The following is a 16,296-nucleotide window of genomic DNA, read 5'->3' on the forward strand; positions in this document are numbered from 1 at the left end:
CAGTGATTGCATGGCCTTCCATTCACGATACCGTCACACATGCTCCACTTAACAAATGTCAACGATATGCAGCTGGCTTGTTATTTTGTTTGAACGCATCCACACACATAGCAGTTCTCATCATTCATCTCATCTGAGTCATACCCATCACTTGAAGTGGCTTGTATAAGATTTACATGTGAGGGTCCAGGCCTATGACTTTCTGTCACTATTTTCTTTCTTTTTTTATATTTCCAGATTTGTCTTTATTTGCCCTTCCCTTGCTTGAATTGGTTTTGTTGGAAGGTCATAGTCCCTTTTTCTGTGCCAGTTGATGTTCTTCAATGGCAGCAATGACTTGGCTACATATAAGTTCTTTCCCGGACACAAGCTTACTAACAGTATTTCTAGTTTTTTTGGTTTGTTCATTCTTATGTGATATTAGCTGCTGCTCTATTTCCTCAAACATATACATCTGTTCAACAAGAATACCCCCTTCTACAGTAGTGTCACTTGATTGGCTATTATTATCACAATTAACAGTGTCTTTGAATACTACTGATGGGAGCAAGCTGCATTTTGGAATTGCATCTCCATCTTAAGGGTAAATTCAAGTTCTACTAAATGATTATTGAAAATTTTCAGCACAAAGTGCTCTTGTATACACAGTGCAAGCCATTTCACAGATGTTGTACTTCGTTATGACAGAATGTGTCTGTCGCATCACCTGTGATTGTGCATGGTACATCCTTTGGAAGGGACCATAGCACCCGACATCAAGAGGCTGGAGGATGTGACTGGTGTGAGCTGGTAGTATGAACATGACAATATTGTTTTGTATGGCCCAGTCGGCAAGTGTCAATGCGATATTCGACCTGTGTCCATCTAGAAGTAACAGGACCTTGTTACCTCCTCTTCAAGGAACTTTACAAAGTGCTCAGTTAAATACTTGGTGAATATTTCTGAGTTAGACCATCCAGAATCTGACACAGTTCCACTGACCACTGTTAACAAATCGAAGTTCATTCGCTTTCCATGGAAGACAAAGTATGGAGGGATAGCCGATCCACTTGCACTACCAGCACCGAGAATTGTAGTTGTGCTACCCTTTCCTTATGTAACTGCCTGTGCAGGATGCTCAGCACTGGCAACACTATGAGGAGGCTTGTGTTGAGCTGACACACCCTTCTCATCAATATTGTACATCAGGTGCGGCTTGTCCGCGAGCCCATTCTTCTGTATACATTCTTTATGGTTGGCAAAATAAGTCTTTACAATGTTTTCACTCGCAATCTTGGTCCGCACGTGCCCAAGAGTTCTTGGTTTAACTACCCTCATTTCCGGCCTTAAACACCCTTTCATCCACTTCATTGAAAGCAGTGTATTCTTGTTCCTTTTTCCTAACTGGACAGCATATGCAGTTCCTATATCAACGCACTCCTGCTGGGTGTATCCATACCCCAAGTCAGCCATTTTCTTAAAATGACTGACAATTTTGGCCTCCTCCAGCTGATCAAATAATGGGAGCTTTCCCATCACACATGTTTCAGAGTCATTTTTTTCTAAAACTCTGTCCCTTAGAGTATTATCTGGTACACTGTATATTCTTGATGCCCTAAGTACTGATGTGCCTGTCTCCTCGTATGCATTTATCAAGGCAGTTGGAGAATACAGTGTATACTTTTTTCTTACTGGCTGGGGATGTGCCTTAAACAGGAATAAAATTTCATTAATTTATTTGCATTTACACTTAAGACTATGGACCATGATAACACACATTAACATTTCGCTTAGCCTTACTACACTTCATTGAGTCACGTGACCGCCATTGAAAAAATGTAAACAATTACATATTGACATATGTGCACTTGTTTATATTGGAATTACCTGTTTAAAACACATTTTTCGCGAGTTTGACAGCAAACACGCTAGTAGTACACTCTTAGTAAAAATGACGTCAAAGCATTGCAGGTGCGCTCAAAACTCGCGATAACTAGGTAACAACAGATGGCCCCGAATTAAGGTTGGTCGCGATTTTAAGGACGTCGACGATATAGCTACCAGTCTCAGATACACATGCTTTATTGCATAATTATTGCTTTAATTAATGATCCTTTAATGCATGAGACGATGAACAATGACTTCAAGCATGCTCAATACATATTTATCGTTAAAAATAATATTTAATTTCCAAAATCTCAGCCACATTTTTATACCGGAAGCCGCCATTTTAATTGAATTTATCGAAACCACTGCTAAACCGATCGATATACAGTATAATACACCACGCATCGGTAAGTTCCCTTTCCTAAAACACATTAACTAGCGTAGAAAAAATATTATTGATTATTTTTCAGGCTTTTAAAAAAAACCTGAAAAAATCTGGTTGGCGATATAAATGTAGGTGCCGGCGCACATTTTTTTTTAATTTTTTTTTACATTTAATTTTTTTTGGAGCGGTAAGTCCGCGGAATAAAACATCAGTTTGGTGTGGCCTAAGCTCTAAATTAAAAACCCCCTCTTTGAATGGACATAATAGTTGTCCATTCCAAAATATTGTTACAGAAGATTAAAGAACTTTGTTTACAATTTCATACTGCCAAGGGCCAAAACTCAAGTTCAACCAATGTAAAAAGTATGAAACTACAATAAATAGCTTTATTTTTAAAGACATTTATACCGGGCTTATGGTTCTAAAAATTGAGCTTTTCTGTTTAACATGTATTTGGAAATTTTCGACGTCAGAGCAGTTCCAAGGATAATGTCTCTTATTGACAAATGCTCGTTTTGTCAAACAATATTTGTCTAAGTACTGTTGAAGTACATTAGTTTAAGGAAGCAATCTGGACTGTCGAATGTCATGAGTTATAGAACCATTTGCCAGGCAGAATTGTTCGTCTCCATGTAAAAATTGCAGGCGGTCAGGGGTTCAAACCCCACATCAGGTGCATTGTTTGAACAGGATGATTTTTATTATTTGAAACCTAATACGATACAAGATTTGGTCTACTGAAAAAAGAAACTGGAAAGTTGGTTCTAGGTCGTTTTGTGAGTTATTCATGTATACGACATGTCTGCCAATTGTATTAATATCTTTCAAGAACTTTCAATATCTCAAAAATGGCATAGCAATGACTATAATATTTTAATAACAAGCAATAGTTCCATCACATTATTTTATTATTATAACAGGACAAAGTACAGAGATCAATCGAGAAATACGTTTTTGTCAGAATCTTCCTTTAATAACAGTTTTATGACAAAATAACAACTATTTATGTAAAGAATGTCTTACATGTAAAAGGGTTGGTTTACAATAATTAGTGCTCTCCATACAGTATTAATATATTAAAGGAATAAATCAGAAATTGAATTTGTCTTGTATTTATCACCCAAAACATGAACAGATTACCAACTAGTAGAAAAGGTTGCGTTATTATTATAATTCCTCAAATCTTTTCGTAAACAATAAAGTGCGAACAATGTTTGCTAAAATAGTTTTTGAATAGCATGTCAACTTAAGATAATACAATGTAGTTAATTTAGAAGTTGAATGATGAATTTCATTTTTTTTTTACTTACACATGTAGTTCTGGCTCGCGGTTGTTCCGATTGAATTTTATATCTAAAACAATAGGAAGAAGTTAAGGAACATTTCGTTTTTAAGAAATATTAATAAAATTATTTTCTGCTTAGGTTTTAGTACCAATCTCTGTCAATGGTATTCCATTGCAATAGTTCCAAGGTTGTTGTTATTCTCTTAAATAGTAGCAGTTTGTATATTTGTCTACAACCAAACATATAATACAAAAAATATATTGTACCTGTCCTGTGAAAATGAATCGGTATTACCAAACTCTGTTTCTGCCTGATGCATGGTTTTTGGCATTGCTTCGAACGTTTCAACTTTCTGTAAATGGACATTCATTTTTAATAAACCCATATTTATGTATGTAATTGTGTTTACAAAACTGGTAGACGCACACCTTCATCACCGATGCTGCGGTATTATTTAATTGGGTAAAATAGAGGTATGCGTTGTCAGCGTATGTTTTTATACATTTAATTATATGAACAAGATACAAGACACAAGATACAAAATACAATAATCTTTATTTAAAGTCGGGTTTGTGTTAACAATAAACATTAGCTCAATGAGCTATTTTCCGACATGAATAACAGACATACATAACATATCAAATAACAATAACAATGAGCTTGTGACCTGGAAATAAAAGTAGATATGTTGAAATGAACACATATTGGAGCATGCATACAAATACAAATAGGAAAATAGGATTAGAGCATCGTGAACAGTGATAACACCAACAAGTTCCCGGCTGTACGTCCAGTCAACACGCGCACGGTTCCATTAGTTGACATACCACTGTAAAATGGTTAGTTGTTTTAAAGGGTACTCATATACACTGAAGTAGCAAAATTGTAGGTAGCAAAATATACAAGGGAATAACAGCTTTGTACATCGATGTTTAGTTTGTAAACAAAACCTAATAATTAATCTAGCATGATAGGAAAAATACTTTGAAAGTATTGCTTAGAGGAGGTATGATATGTATCATGTTATTTTGATATTACACATACTTAGTATCACTGTAAAAGAATGTTAATTGAAAAAGTAAAGTCGTAACACCTAAACAAAATACTTGCCGAAAGAAAAAAACAAGTAGTTGTATGTGTTCGACAGATGTTATATAAATTTGAACAGTCATAATTAGATATTAGCCCATGTAATTTAATAAGTTGTTATCTAAGTCAAAGAAGTCCGCTGAAATATTTTCTCGTACTTGAATGCCATATCTTGTCCAGTGGCTGTATGCGGCTCGTAGCCTCGACTGAGGCGGCTATAACCCTATTCGAAACATGACAATAATCGTAAACCGATTTGAGAATAGTTAAGCTGTGATTCTCAAGTATATTATGTAATTGAATTATATATTTAACTTCGGAGTTACAAAATTTCCAGACAACGCATGTAAGGATAAACTTTACGATCGGGTTGGTAGGTTGCAAAATGTTTTGATTTTTTAAATGTTTTTAGTTACCTGTTTTTCGTAAACGCTAGTTAAAAGTGGCGTTGCTTAATTTCGATTTGGTTGTCGCTGTGACATATTTATTGTGTCTTCAGTCTGCATGTTCTGAAAAGAAGCACCAACATGGCATGGTTCATATTTATGCACAATAGTACTGAAGGTCAAACATCAGTCGATAACGACACGATAACAATAGTAAGTATGCGGAACATTAATAACACTACAATTATGATAAAGAGGCGAATCCGTATAGTGTAGTGGTATAACTTATCGTCTTACTGTGTGTGTATATATATATACACACACACACACACACACACACACACACACACACAATAAGTAAGTGTTTTTGGTCTTCTAAACGATAAAGGCAGCATTAGCCTGGTAACTTTGTAGCAAAAGTTATAGCTTTGTTGGTCTTCTATTATTAAATCGGTAGTGTCAGCGCAAAATGTATCTTTAATAGAAACAGCGCATGCGGTAACACAATTAATGAAATTAAACAATTAATGGAAATTTGGCGACTGCCATCGCTATGTGCTTTCGTAATTATTACGTCCGTCCGGCGACCCCATGCCGAAGACATGTACGTCGAGATTAAATTTGTTTAGTGTTTACGCCAATTTCTGCGCCAATGGATTTGCCTGATGAAATTCGATCTTTTCGTTTAGAAAGCTTTCGGACTAAAAAATATCTCCAAAGTTTCTTTTGGTCATGACTTGGTTATTTTAAGTGGGTTGCACCAGGCCTACCGACCTTATGGTTTAGAAGACAAAACAGTCACTATTCCTAAGTAGCAAAAACCAACAAATTACTTTCTTAATGTTGTCGCGCAAGAATCTACAATAGCATTTGCTCATGCGCGAACTTTTAACGCGAGGGCAAATAAGCGCAACATCGTGGACTTCTGGCGGCCTTTGCATTTAGGAGCCTTCTTAATCAGAATGAATAATAACAACGCAATGCTCTGCTCGCAAGGATGTCATACTGCATAATTTCAATTTGTTGTCACGTAATAACGCAATTCAACAACTTGAGTTGTCTTTCTCATAACCTTAAAGAACATAAGTAATGTTTGCGGCGAAGAACTGTAGAAATAATTGTATCTTTGTTGCTAACAATATTTCTGTCACCCTGTTATTTTATTATTTGTAACTTATATTGCAAGAAGTACTGTGTAAGAACAAATAAAGAGATTATAAGAATATGAAGTAACCCAAACAAATGACATTAAAGATTCTTTTCTTTGTTCTGAAAATAAACCCCACAGTGATGACGATTTGTTTAACAAAACTATCTGTGTCTTGTTATTTTTATGTCAAATTTCTTTTTTCGGGTGTCTCTCAATTTAAGTTTAAGTTTAAGCTAGAACAGCAGTAGAATACATAATTTATTCGTATTGCATAGAAATCATAATCAATATTTCCATCAATAATAAAGCGCTCCAATAGAGGCTTAGCCCTAAATAAAACAAACTATGGTTATTGACAATCATAATAATGATAAAAAGAAATCTAATGAAATATTTCATTTCGCCTATTTTATTTTATTTGACATATCAAAGTGTGCTTACCTCAGTTAAGAGATGTGGCCATTCAAGAAGACGCATCCAAATTAACTTGCCTACTAGCTATATGTAAATAATGCATTTTATACGTGGAGATTATCAATCGTATGATGAGAATGGTGAGCATGTGATGAGTGAACAAAGAGCACTTGGTCAGATAACGCGCCGGCTTGCAGTCGCTCACATCTCGACATCCCTTTATCAAAAATGCAATCATAATCATAACTCGTTATTTAACAAGTTGTTTAGATTCATATGGCAATTTGCTGTTCATGTGTTCAACAAGTAAGAGCATCTTCGTGAACCATGTAGACCTTGCCAATTCATATTTTAACAACAATTGTTTAGTGCGACTCCCTTTAACGTCCATTGGGCGTTAGGGCTACGGACAAAGTCGGTCCTTAAGAACTTCTTCATGTATGGCTTACCAAACAAGGAAGCAACCTCAAAAATACTCCAGGAACAGCTCATTCGCCTTTTCTTTACGCATCTTCGTCCACTGAGAAAATAAAATATAAATTAAATAGAAAAATCGCTTTGTCGAAGGCTGTTATCTCGATGTTCTACGGAATGCGTTAGGGCCATCGCCTATGAATATGTTGATCTGAAACGCGATACTCGATAGTACGATGATGAAAACGCGAAATCACGAAACTACGATGGTGAAAACGCAACAGCGTTTCATAGCAATGTTATGATATGCCGTTATCATAAATGTACAATCATATGTCAAATATTTACAAACATCGGTTCTGTTATTCATTTTTTTTCTGTTTCAGCAGAGACTGATAACAATAATTTTTGTCTCGAAGTACTTACCGATGTCCCAACGACTTCCACATAACGAGTTTTGTCTCGCAACAGAAATCGTTCAGTATTATCCCTACCGTAAATTGATCCAATCCGTGTCTAACAAAACATAATTGTATATCGTTTTTAGCTGTTAATGTCCAATCCTGTTATTAGTTTAATGTGCATTCTCAATCTGATTAAAAACCTTATCCTTATAAACGATCGTCGTAAAGCACCAGTAACGACGCCCCCCCCCCCCCCCCCCCCGGAGGTAGGGTTTTTCTGTTGAGTTTCTATAAATTGATGTATTAAATTTGCTTTCACCGGATTAAGAATTTGGACCACTGTGTGGGATCGACATCTTGTTATGAGAAAGGCCCAGCGCGACCGATTTCATGATAACCCATAACATTTGGGTCACTTTTACATGTTATCGCGTGGTGTATTTGTTGAAAAAAATGCGAGGAGATATCTAAGATAGGAACCTTCGTGTAATTTGCTCAATACAACGCCATAAACTGTTAATGCGAATTTTGTTTTCATTTATGCAATTAATAAATATACTGTACCACATTAAAGGATCAAATGTATGTACGGATACAGCATAGAAGGCCGCGTAAAATGATATGCGCGCATGATATAAGTGTATAGAAAGCTACTAAAGAACTTACCATGAAGTACATACAAGATAAATACAGATTAAAACTTAATTATTGTTAACGATGAGACGCAAGCAGACGGCTTTTCGCTTATTTCAGCATACGGTTATAATGTTTCATATTTGAATTTCGCACCGTATTGCTATAAATAGCAGGGCGATACTATTTCCCGGTCCCGGTCTCATCCGGTCCCGGTCTCCTCCGGTCTCTGTTTTCCAAGTTTTATAGTAGCTATCGGGCGTGATCAAAAAGGTGTTAATGACCGCGGGGGGTTATAGGATTACAAAAGATTACAGCTGATTAAAACATTAGATATTTGATGATAATTATGTCACTATTTATTTCAAATTTTATATCAATAAAACATAAAATAAATTTAGGCAAAGATAAAAACATGAAATATGCACATATGTACTAAAATTAATGTCATGAATAACAAACACATTGAGTGTGTGTTTTTTTCATATCAAATTCAGTTATAAGTATACTATTGATAATAGTAATACAAAAAAAACAATGCTTGACTACATGTAAATCAAATTTGTAAGTTATCTCAGTACTTCAGGAATTCTATTATTCTTCTTTTGTTTAACTATTGATTTTGTTGCAGCAGATGCACTTCCACGACCAGTTGCCTTATGTATTTCTGCCAACTGATCGTCTAATTTTAATTTTTATGCCGACGCATTTCATGTGGAATCTTTTCCTGCATGTTCTATTTTCGCAAATAACTAAATTATCGACGAATTCTGGCATTTCACATGAACAAAATGTTTTTAAATTGAAATTCATATGGATCGCGACTTTTCATTTTCTCTATAAAACGGATTTTTTTTATTTTCTAGACAGCTGACTAGATGTTCCCTCATTTCACTTACAACGAAATTGACTTTGTAATTACATAGCCATTCTTAAAACAAAAATCCACAGCATTAGCAGTTGCAAAGACACCACAGGCATGTGTACACATTTGGTTGTTATAGAAGTCGTGGAACTTTTATAAGCTGAGATTTGTTACTTTTTATAAATTAGGAGCATCGTAGTTCCACCGATCATGACGACTTTAAATAAAGATTCTTAAATAAAGATTCTTGTATCTTGTAAGTTATATTTGATTTGTAAAATAGCCTTCCGAATATTTCAGAAGTTTATTTACTATCATTTTATTTTGTCAAGGAACTCTTCATAACAGGTTTATGACAATACACAATAATGTCATACCATGAAAGGTGTAAATGCGTTATGCAACGTGTGTCAGAGATTAGCGAATGTCCCTCGATAAGGGCATGATAAACGGATTAGCCAGTTTTTTATTACACACGCACGGCTACTGTTCGGTTCATACTCTAAAAATATTGTTGTTTATTATAAAGGCAATTTTATAGAATAAATGATTGTTATGCAAAGGCTCTAATAATCTTGATTAGAAATAATACGATGATAACATATAACCGAATTCAAAAATAAATAGAATAATCAGCATCAGATTTCTTAAACAGCTAGAGTTTTATTGCAAACTTCAAGTTGACAAATAAAATATATTCGGCTAAAGTTGTGTAATAATGACGAAGGTATTCAAATGTATTCAATGTTAGCGAATAGCACAAAATTATAAACGAAAAATGGAGACATAATGTGTTGATTACTTCAGAATGGCGCAACTTCAAAGAAACACTCTTCATCTAGTAGCTTTAATGTCTAAGCACACGCATACTTACTATAATAGGATGTTATAACATTGCAACTTTTAGCTCCAGAAAATGTGATTGTGTACTTTTTCTCCATTCATTGATTTACTTGTTTACATGCGATGAACATTGTATAATGTTTTACGCAATAAACATATCGTATCGTATCGATATATATGAGTCGGATATGCAAACATGGAATTTTTCAATTGTAATCATTAATGCTTAAAACATATAATGTCGGCGGGGGGGGGGGGGGGGTAAACATAAAAGGAAGAACAATAAACAACTTTGACATAACATAATTTAAAAGGTGCAATTCTAAGTTACTTCATACTCTAGCCGTCCTCAATCTTTTATGCAAAAAACATGAGCATTTGTACTGCATCGCATCTTTCTCTACACCTTTAACACGAATTGCATAAATAGTGTAGACCTATGACAAATTGCATAAATTAAGACATAATGTTTATATATTTTATACCATTTTGTTACATATAAAAACAAATAGGATTGTCAAAATCGTGTTATAAACATCAGCAACACAATCCGTTGCCTGGGGCCATAAGTTATGAACCGGGAATTATGAGACCGGATGAGACCGGATTTTACGAGGAGAGACCGGGAAATAGTATCGCCTTAAATAGCACGCAATAATAAACATCCGGTCTATTTTACCTGTACAAAATGGCGTCTGTGACATTTGGATGTTTATGTGTCGTTTTAGGTAATATACGAGTTTTAGGCAGAATGTTTTATTTAAAATTGATGACTGTGATTGCATTTGAAACTTAAACACCATATTTGGGTGTTTTTATTAATCTTTGAGCTTTAGATTAAAGAGTAAAAGCAAAACGTTCTTACCATAACGATGCATACCTGTACTATTTGTCATCACATATTTAACAAGTATGAAGTGATGCATCTTTCTTTAAATTCTATGTTTACAATATTATGTTAATTTCTAGTCGGTTGTTTTTTGTAATATATATCTTGGATCATATTAACTTCAGATAAATAATTTAGTACTCAATAATTCAATTATTAATAAAAAAAAATCTCTCATGTACATGTACATATTTTACATGCTCTTTGACTTCGATGCAACAGACATCTTAAGTTGAATATGACAGTCTTGTATCCTTTAACAATACAGCTTTATAATTGTTATTTAAAGATGCACTATTACTCACAAATAAGATTTGTTACAAATAATACCATTTACCAAAAAGGATGAACAAATGTCGAAAATGTCGAAAACAATGATGCTTATAAAGGATACCGAGATTAATAAAAAAGAAATGTCCCAAAGAAAAAACTATATTGCGACCATAATAGATTGCAGTAAATCTTTTAGCATTCACCAACCATTTAATATTTTTGCGTTCTCAGCTATGAAGTACACAGTTATAATATTGTTTATAGTACAAATGTAATTAATATTTTCCATAAATGCATTATTTAGTCAGTATCTAAGGATGTATCACTCAAAAATGATGTTTGTTTTACATGTGTATGTATTGATTTTGAATAATAGTGTCACTTTAAGAAATATTATTTGTTTATTTCAGCGTATGTCATCAGCTGTGCAGAAGGATAGTGAGTATACCAGTACAAGTTATCTTTTGGGGGGCAATATAGTTTAAATTGAGTTTGATTGAATCAATCGATCAAACATCTAGTGACCATAACGTTGATAATCATTTATAATAATAGTTTTATTGTTTTAATATTTAAATAAAAATGGGACTCCCAAAACAGCTTGTATATGTATGTACATGTATAATTACGAGTCCTTACTTTTGATAAACCTGATAAGAATCGTGCCAGTTGGTCAAATCGAAAATATGTTGACAAATCACTAGTTCAGTGATGTGTTTGGTCTGTTTGCCCCGAGGGTGGAAAGAGAAACATGCATGTATAACACTATACATCCTCATGCATTGAAGTAGGCCACAGACTATCATTTATAGATACTTATGTACGAGAGAGAGAGAGAGAGAGAGAGACAGAGAGAAAGAGAGAGAGAGAGGGGGGGGAGGGGAGGGGAGAGGGGAGGAGAGACTGTGAGGAAGAGAAAGTGTGTGTACGCGCGCGAGATAGATTGAGAGAGGGGGGGGGGAAATGAGAGAGTACGAGGAAGAGAAAGTGTGTGTACACGCGCGAGATAGTGAGAGAGAGGATGGAGAGGGGGAGTACGACGGAAGAGAGTGTGTGAACACGCGCGCGAGAGAGAGTGAGAGAGAGCGGGGAGAGGGGGAGCGAGGAAGACAAAGTGTACGTGCACACGAGAGAGAGTGAGAGAAAGGGTGAGATGGGGGAAGGAGAGAGTATGAGGGTGAGAAAGTGTGTGCACGCGCGCGAGAGAGAAAAAGAGGAAGGTGAGATGAACAGAAGAAGACAATATGTTATCGCCAAGTCTTGTATGCTAATTCTATGATGTTCCTACCTTTCTTTCAGTGGGTTCTGTAAAGATCTGTACACAGACGCGCAGCAAGATTGGCGCGGATATCTCAGGTATAACTCTTCATGCAAACACATTGGTTTCCAACCCGTACACAATGGGTTATTTTTCACATATGCACAACATGAAATCCACGCGTAAGGCCTGTTAGGTAACCTGCTTTGAACTATTATTTTAGTGTTCCCGGTCTATTTTCATATAAGCTAGATCGCCAAAATTGGACTCTGACTTATTTGGTTTTTGTTGGTGCATACGTCAAAATAAGACTTTATCAAATTAATGAACAGAAGCTTTTAAAATGCAACCAAGTATATTATATTCTACCTATTACTTCTGACACTAGCCTTGGTGGAATAATAGACTGACTGAAATAAACTCTATGAAACTATTTGTGGTGCACTAGTCAGGAATCGGTCATATAAAGTTAAATTGGTATTTGCATTTTTGTTTGGGCCGATGACAATCACTACTTTTTCAAATGTACTGTTCATTAATTTTATGTAAATTGAATCCGACGAATGCACTGAAAAGGTATATTTTATAGATTGCATATATATCTAAATATAAACGAGATCACCTGAAACAGCTGTCCAAAATACGTTACGCCTTGGAAGCTGGCAACAATAAGGTTAAACATGTTGTTAACTTTATAATCGCCCATTTGACAAGCTGAATTACTTCGACTGAAAATACGACTTAGACTGAAATACCTCTTTCGTTTGAAGGATAGAAACAGACGAGCGTTGACGCCCACTATATATGGGTGCTCTTATTTTACTATCTCCATTGTTTCCATTCCAGGATAGACTGTGAGGTGGGGGTGTTGTTGATAGGCATCCTCGGAGTTGCTGTTTCCGCGCTGCTTCTCTGTCACTTCGGGATGTGGTTTAACCAGAGAATGCAGAACAGCGGAAACTACGTGCGCTTCCGTGAGTACATGTACATTGAGAAATGGGTTGTTAAAATAATGCACGAGTCAATTGTAACCACGGCCCCCAGGTCCGGGGTTATATCGGGGATAGCGGGGAAAATGGGCCGTGTTTTTACCTTCCAGGATTTTACCTGGGATTGGCTGAACCAAAAGACAAAGTCCCAGCTATTCCCGAATCCTGGGGGCCGTGTTGCAATTGACTGGTGCATAGATATGGGTGGATATATTCTACTTTTCAAAAGTTGTTAATAAAACATTGTACATATTTCCGTGTATTAATTTCTTAATGCAGTAGATAATAAAATTATGCTGTATGTTGACGTCTTTACAGGTCGAGTTCTTACCTCATATTGGTATTGGCCATTCAGTAGTAAGTTACTCCAGAACTGTGTTTGGGGGCTCAATATTTTAAACATGGAAACTTATTTTCAAAACGCACTTCTATTCAAAGTTGTTCTATTCTACATCTGTTAGTTTCTTTGATGATATGTCCAGCTACGCCGAATTACAAAATGTTTTATCATCTCGACTGACTGTCAATCGGCTTATCACCACCCTCTTGTTTAAAGAAACATCATTCATAAAGGGGCATAACTTCACAGTCATTTAAACTTGAAACAGAGAACTATGGTTTATTATAACCATGGTATGATACAGTGACATACGGTAATGGTTGTCTATTTCCCAATATTTAAACTAGTGTCGTCACCAGGGGCGAATCTAGGTATTGATGTTGGAAGGGACGTTACTTAAGGGCACAACCTCTTGACATTCGCCCCACCATCAGATCCAAACTTTGAATAGTTTAAAATCGGATCTAGGAAATGAATTGACGTTAGTAGGGGCGTGATTTAGGGGCACAACCTTTTTGCTCAAGAATAACTGCTAACAGCCACAGGAGGCAGTGTAATCCAGCCATGATTTATACTGACACCTATGCGAAAACAGACATGAAAGTCATTTACCTCATAATTTCTATTATTTCAGATGACGGTGTTGTCGATCAAAGGAACACAGAAAGATTTACAGCAGTGTCGGTTCGAGCATATTGAGAATTGAAATGCCATTTCACTGAGGAACATTTTTCCATGTACATATATATATACACGTGGACGGGAACGCAAAGCGTTTGGAATGTTACTGTACAAAGTGCTATATCGAACATTATTTTGAGAACGAGTTATAATAAAAAAAACTACCAGTTCTAGTGAACGTGTTTAATATGGCTAATAGTACACAAACATTTTCCATCATTTCAGAGAAAAACGACGAAAACAAGTGTGGCGTTTTAAATATGTGTTTATTTTCTGTATTTTAAGGTACTGTGATACAAAAGCATTTTTTTATCTTGAACACATGAGAAATAAAAGTACAGCCACCGTGTACTATTTTTACAATAAAGAAGTTCGTTTGGAAAACCATTTTTAGCACGAGGATAGACAGTCCACAGTTAATACTACTTGTTAGTATACAAGATTTGTGTAAATTTGTGTAAATAAAATACGTTAAATTTATTCCAGTCATGTATGTACATGTGTAGATATCCGCAAACTCATAAGGGACTCTCACATTTCGGCATGATGTCGTTTTGTTTCCATTAAAACTGCAATATTTACAATAATATGAAAGAGACCCTTTTACTCTGTATGTATGCCCATCTCATTTTAAATCTTTCTCGAGCCATTTGTATCTCATAATTGTATATTTTGATATATTTTATACTGAATAAACGTACGAACAATACAGTATGTTGCATTTTATATTCATTTGTATGATACTTTATTTTAATTTAATAGCCTTTGTCCAATCAGCCTCTTTAGTAAATGTCAGTCGATGAATTAACAGATTTTAATTTAACAGTACCGTAAGTTTCGTAACTTCGGACAAACTTGAAAGTGAAGATATTCGGACAAATGAAAAAAGTCGTGGCATAAAATGATGCTTTGTCTCAAGTCATGTACCACTAGAAAAATATGTTTACACATAATTTTGCAGATGTACACAAAAGTTGGTAAAAATACTGAAACTGCTCATATGTACCTACAAGAATAGAGCGTGTAAAAGTGATAATGCACAGTCAAGAAGTACGATATTAAAAATTCTACATTTTGTGTACCACGGAATAATATATTTTTATATACGATTTTTCATGTACGTGTTGAATTCCTAAACAATATTCGGAATGGAATATAATTTGTCCTTAACAAATATTGCAATAAGCTCTTTTGGCAGTGGCGCTTGTTATTTCTCCAATGTACTCAAAACATGCTCGAGAAACGCTTGAACATTTTCAGTGCATCCCTCGATAAAATATGCCGCAAGAAAGTACAAAATATATTACAAAATAAATGATAAAAACTGACAAAACCACTTTGATAAAAATGCGCTACTGATTCCAACAGTTAACATGTATTTTCGACCAAGGGCGTCCGAACTTGCTCCTAGTGTAAGAGTCGCAAATATTGCAGGCGCTCCCTATGCTACACTGAAATAAGCAACGTACTGTGACGCTAGCGATGTTGCGGAGTCGTGTATTTTGTACGTCGGATTACATGTACTTTTGTTGACGTTACATACAAAGTTTTCAAAGTTTCAAAATTACAGAGGCATGTGACGTCGTGTTTTCCGTTGCATTCGCCTCTTAAAATGTTCTTGCAAGCCAGTATGACTGTGTTTACTCTATCACAGTGAAGCATATATCCACACAGGTAAAAAATCCATTCGGAACTCCTCGGCCATTTTTATCGAAACCAACCTCGGATGTATACGGACGGTTTACAATGTCAGATCTCGGTAAACTTTAACTACGCTGCAAGTAGATCGCGTAGTAATTTAAATTTAGCAGTTTAACTTAATGACTCAACTCTTGGGAATCTTAATTATGTTTGCAAAATACACTTCACTGACAATCATTTTAAACTTAGATCTACAAATATTAGCTATAAAACACTACATTTAATTTATAATATAATTCAAAACGTTCGAACTACTTCTACTGATGTACCGGCATACATCCGAGGTTGTTTTCGAAAAAAAAAATGGCCGAAAAGCTCCGAATGGTAGAGAATCATAACCATCCCGATCAAATAAAGCATTGTTAACCAATTCGTTCGCTTTAGGCTTCTCTTTGGTTTCTGTGATCTATTCCATCTTGTCGAAATATAA

At 35.3% G+C, this 16,296-nt stretch overlaps 1 protein-coding gene and 1 pseudogene across 1 annotated transcript; one reads left to right on the forward strand and one right to left on the reverse strand.

Annotated features, from left to right (window-relative positions):
* Positions 1-286: 286 nt before the first annotated feature.
* LOC128245965 (uncharacterized) lies at positions 287-1,881 on the reverse strand (annotated as a pseudogene).
* An 8,475-nt stretch (positions 1,882-10,356) lies between these two features.
* Positions 10,357-14,874, forward strand: LOC128202962 (uncharacterized). The gene is made up of 5 exons (XM_052904169.1): positions 10,357-10,463; positions 11,308-11,335; positions 12,197-12,253; positions 13,002-13,129; positions 14,119-14,874. The coding sequence occupies exons 1-5, from the start codon at positions 10,424-10,426 to the stop codon at positions 14,181-14,183; spliced, it is 318 nt and encodes a 105-aa protein (XP_052760129.1). The 5' UTR covers positions 10,357-10,423; the 3' UTR covers positions 14,184-14,874.
* Positions 14,875-16,296: the final 1,422 nt, after the last annotated feature.

The sequence above is a fragment of the Mya arenaria genome, chromosome 9, assembly GCF_026914265.1.
Source record: "Mya arenaria isolate MELC-2E11 chromosome 9, ASM2691426v1".
NCBI classification, from domain to species: Eukaryota; Metazoa; Mollusca; class Bivalvia; order Myida; family Myidae; genus Mya; species Mya arenaria.

What these genes read in the sequence shown, in the direction of transcription:
- LOC128202962 (XM_052904169.1), top strand. Translation starts at nt 10,424, where the DNA reads ATGGCGTCTGTGACATTTGGATGTTTATGTGTCGTTTTAG. An exon ending in ATGTTTATGTGTCGTTTTAG is followed by an intron (nt 10,464 to 11,307) that starts GTAATATACGAG and finishes TGTTTATTTCAG; the next exon opens with CGTATGTCATCAGCTGTGCA. An exon ending in GATTGGCGCGGATATCTCAG is followed by an intron (nt 12,254 to 13,001) that starts GTATAACTCTTC and finishes TTTCCATTCCAG; the next exon opens with GATAGACTGTGAGGTGGGGG.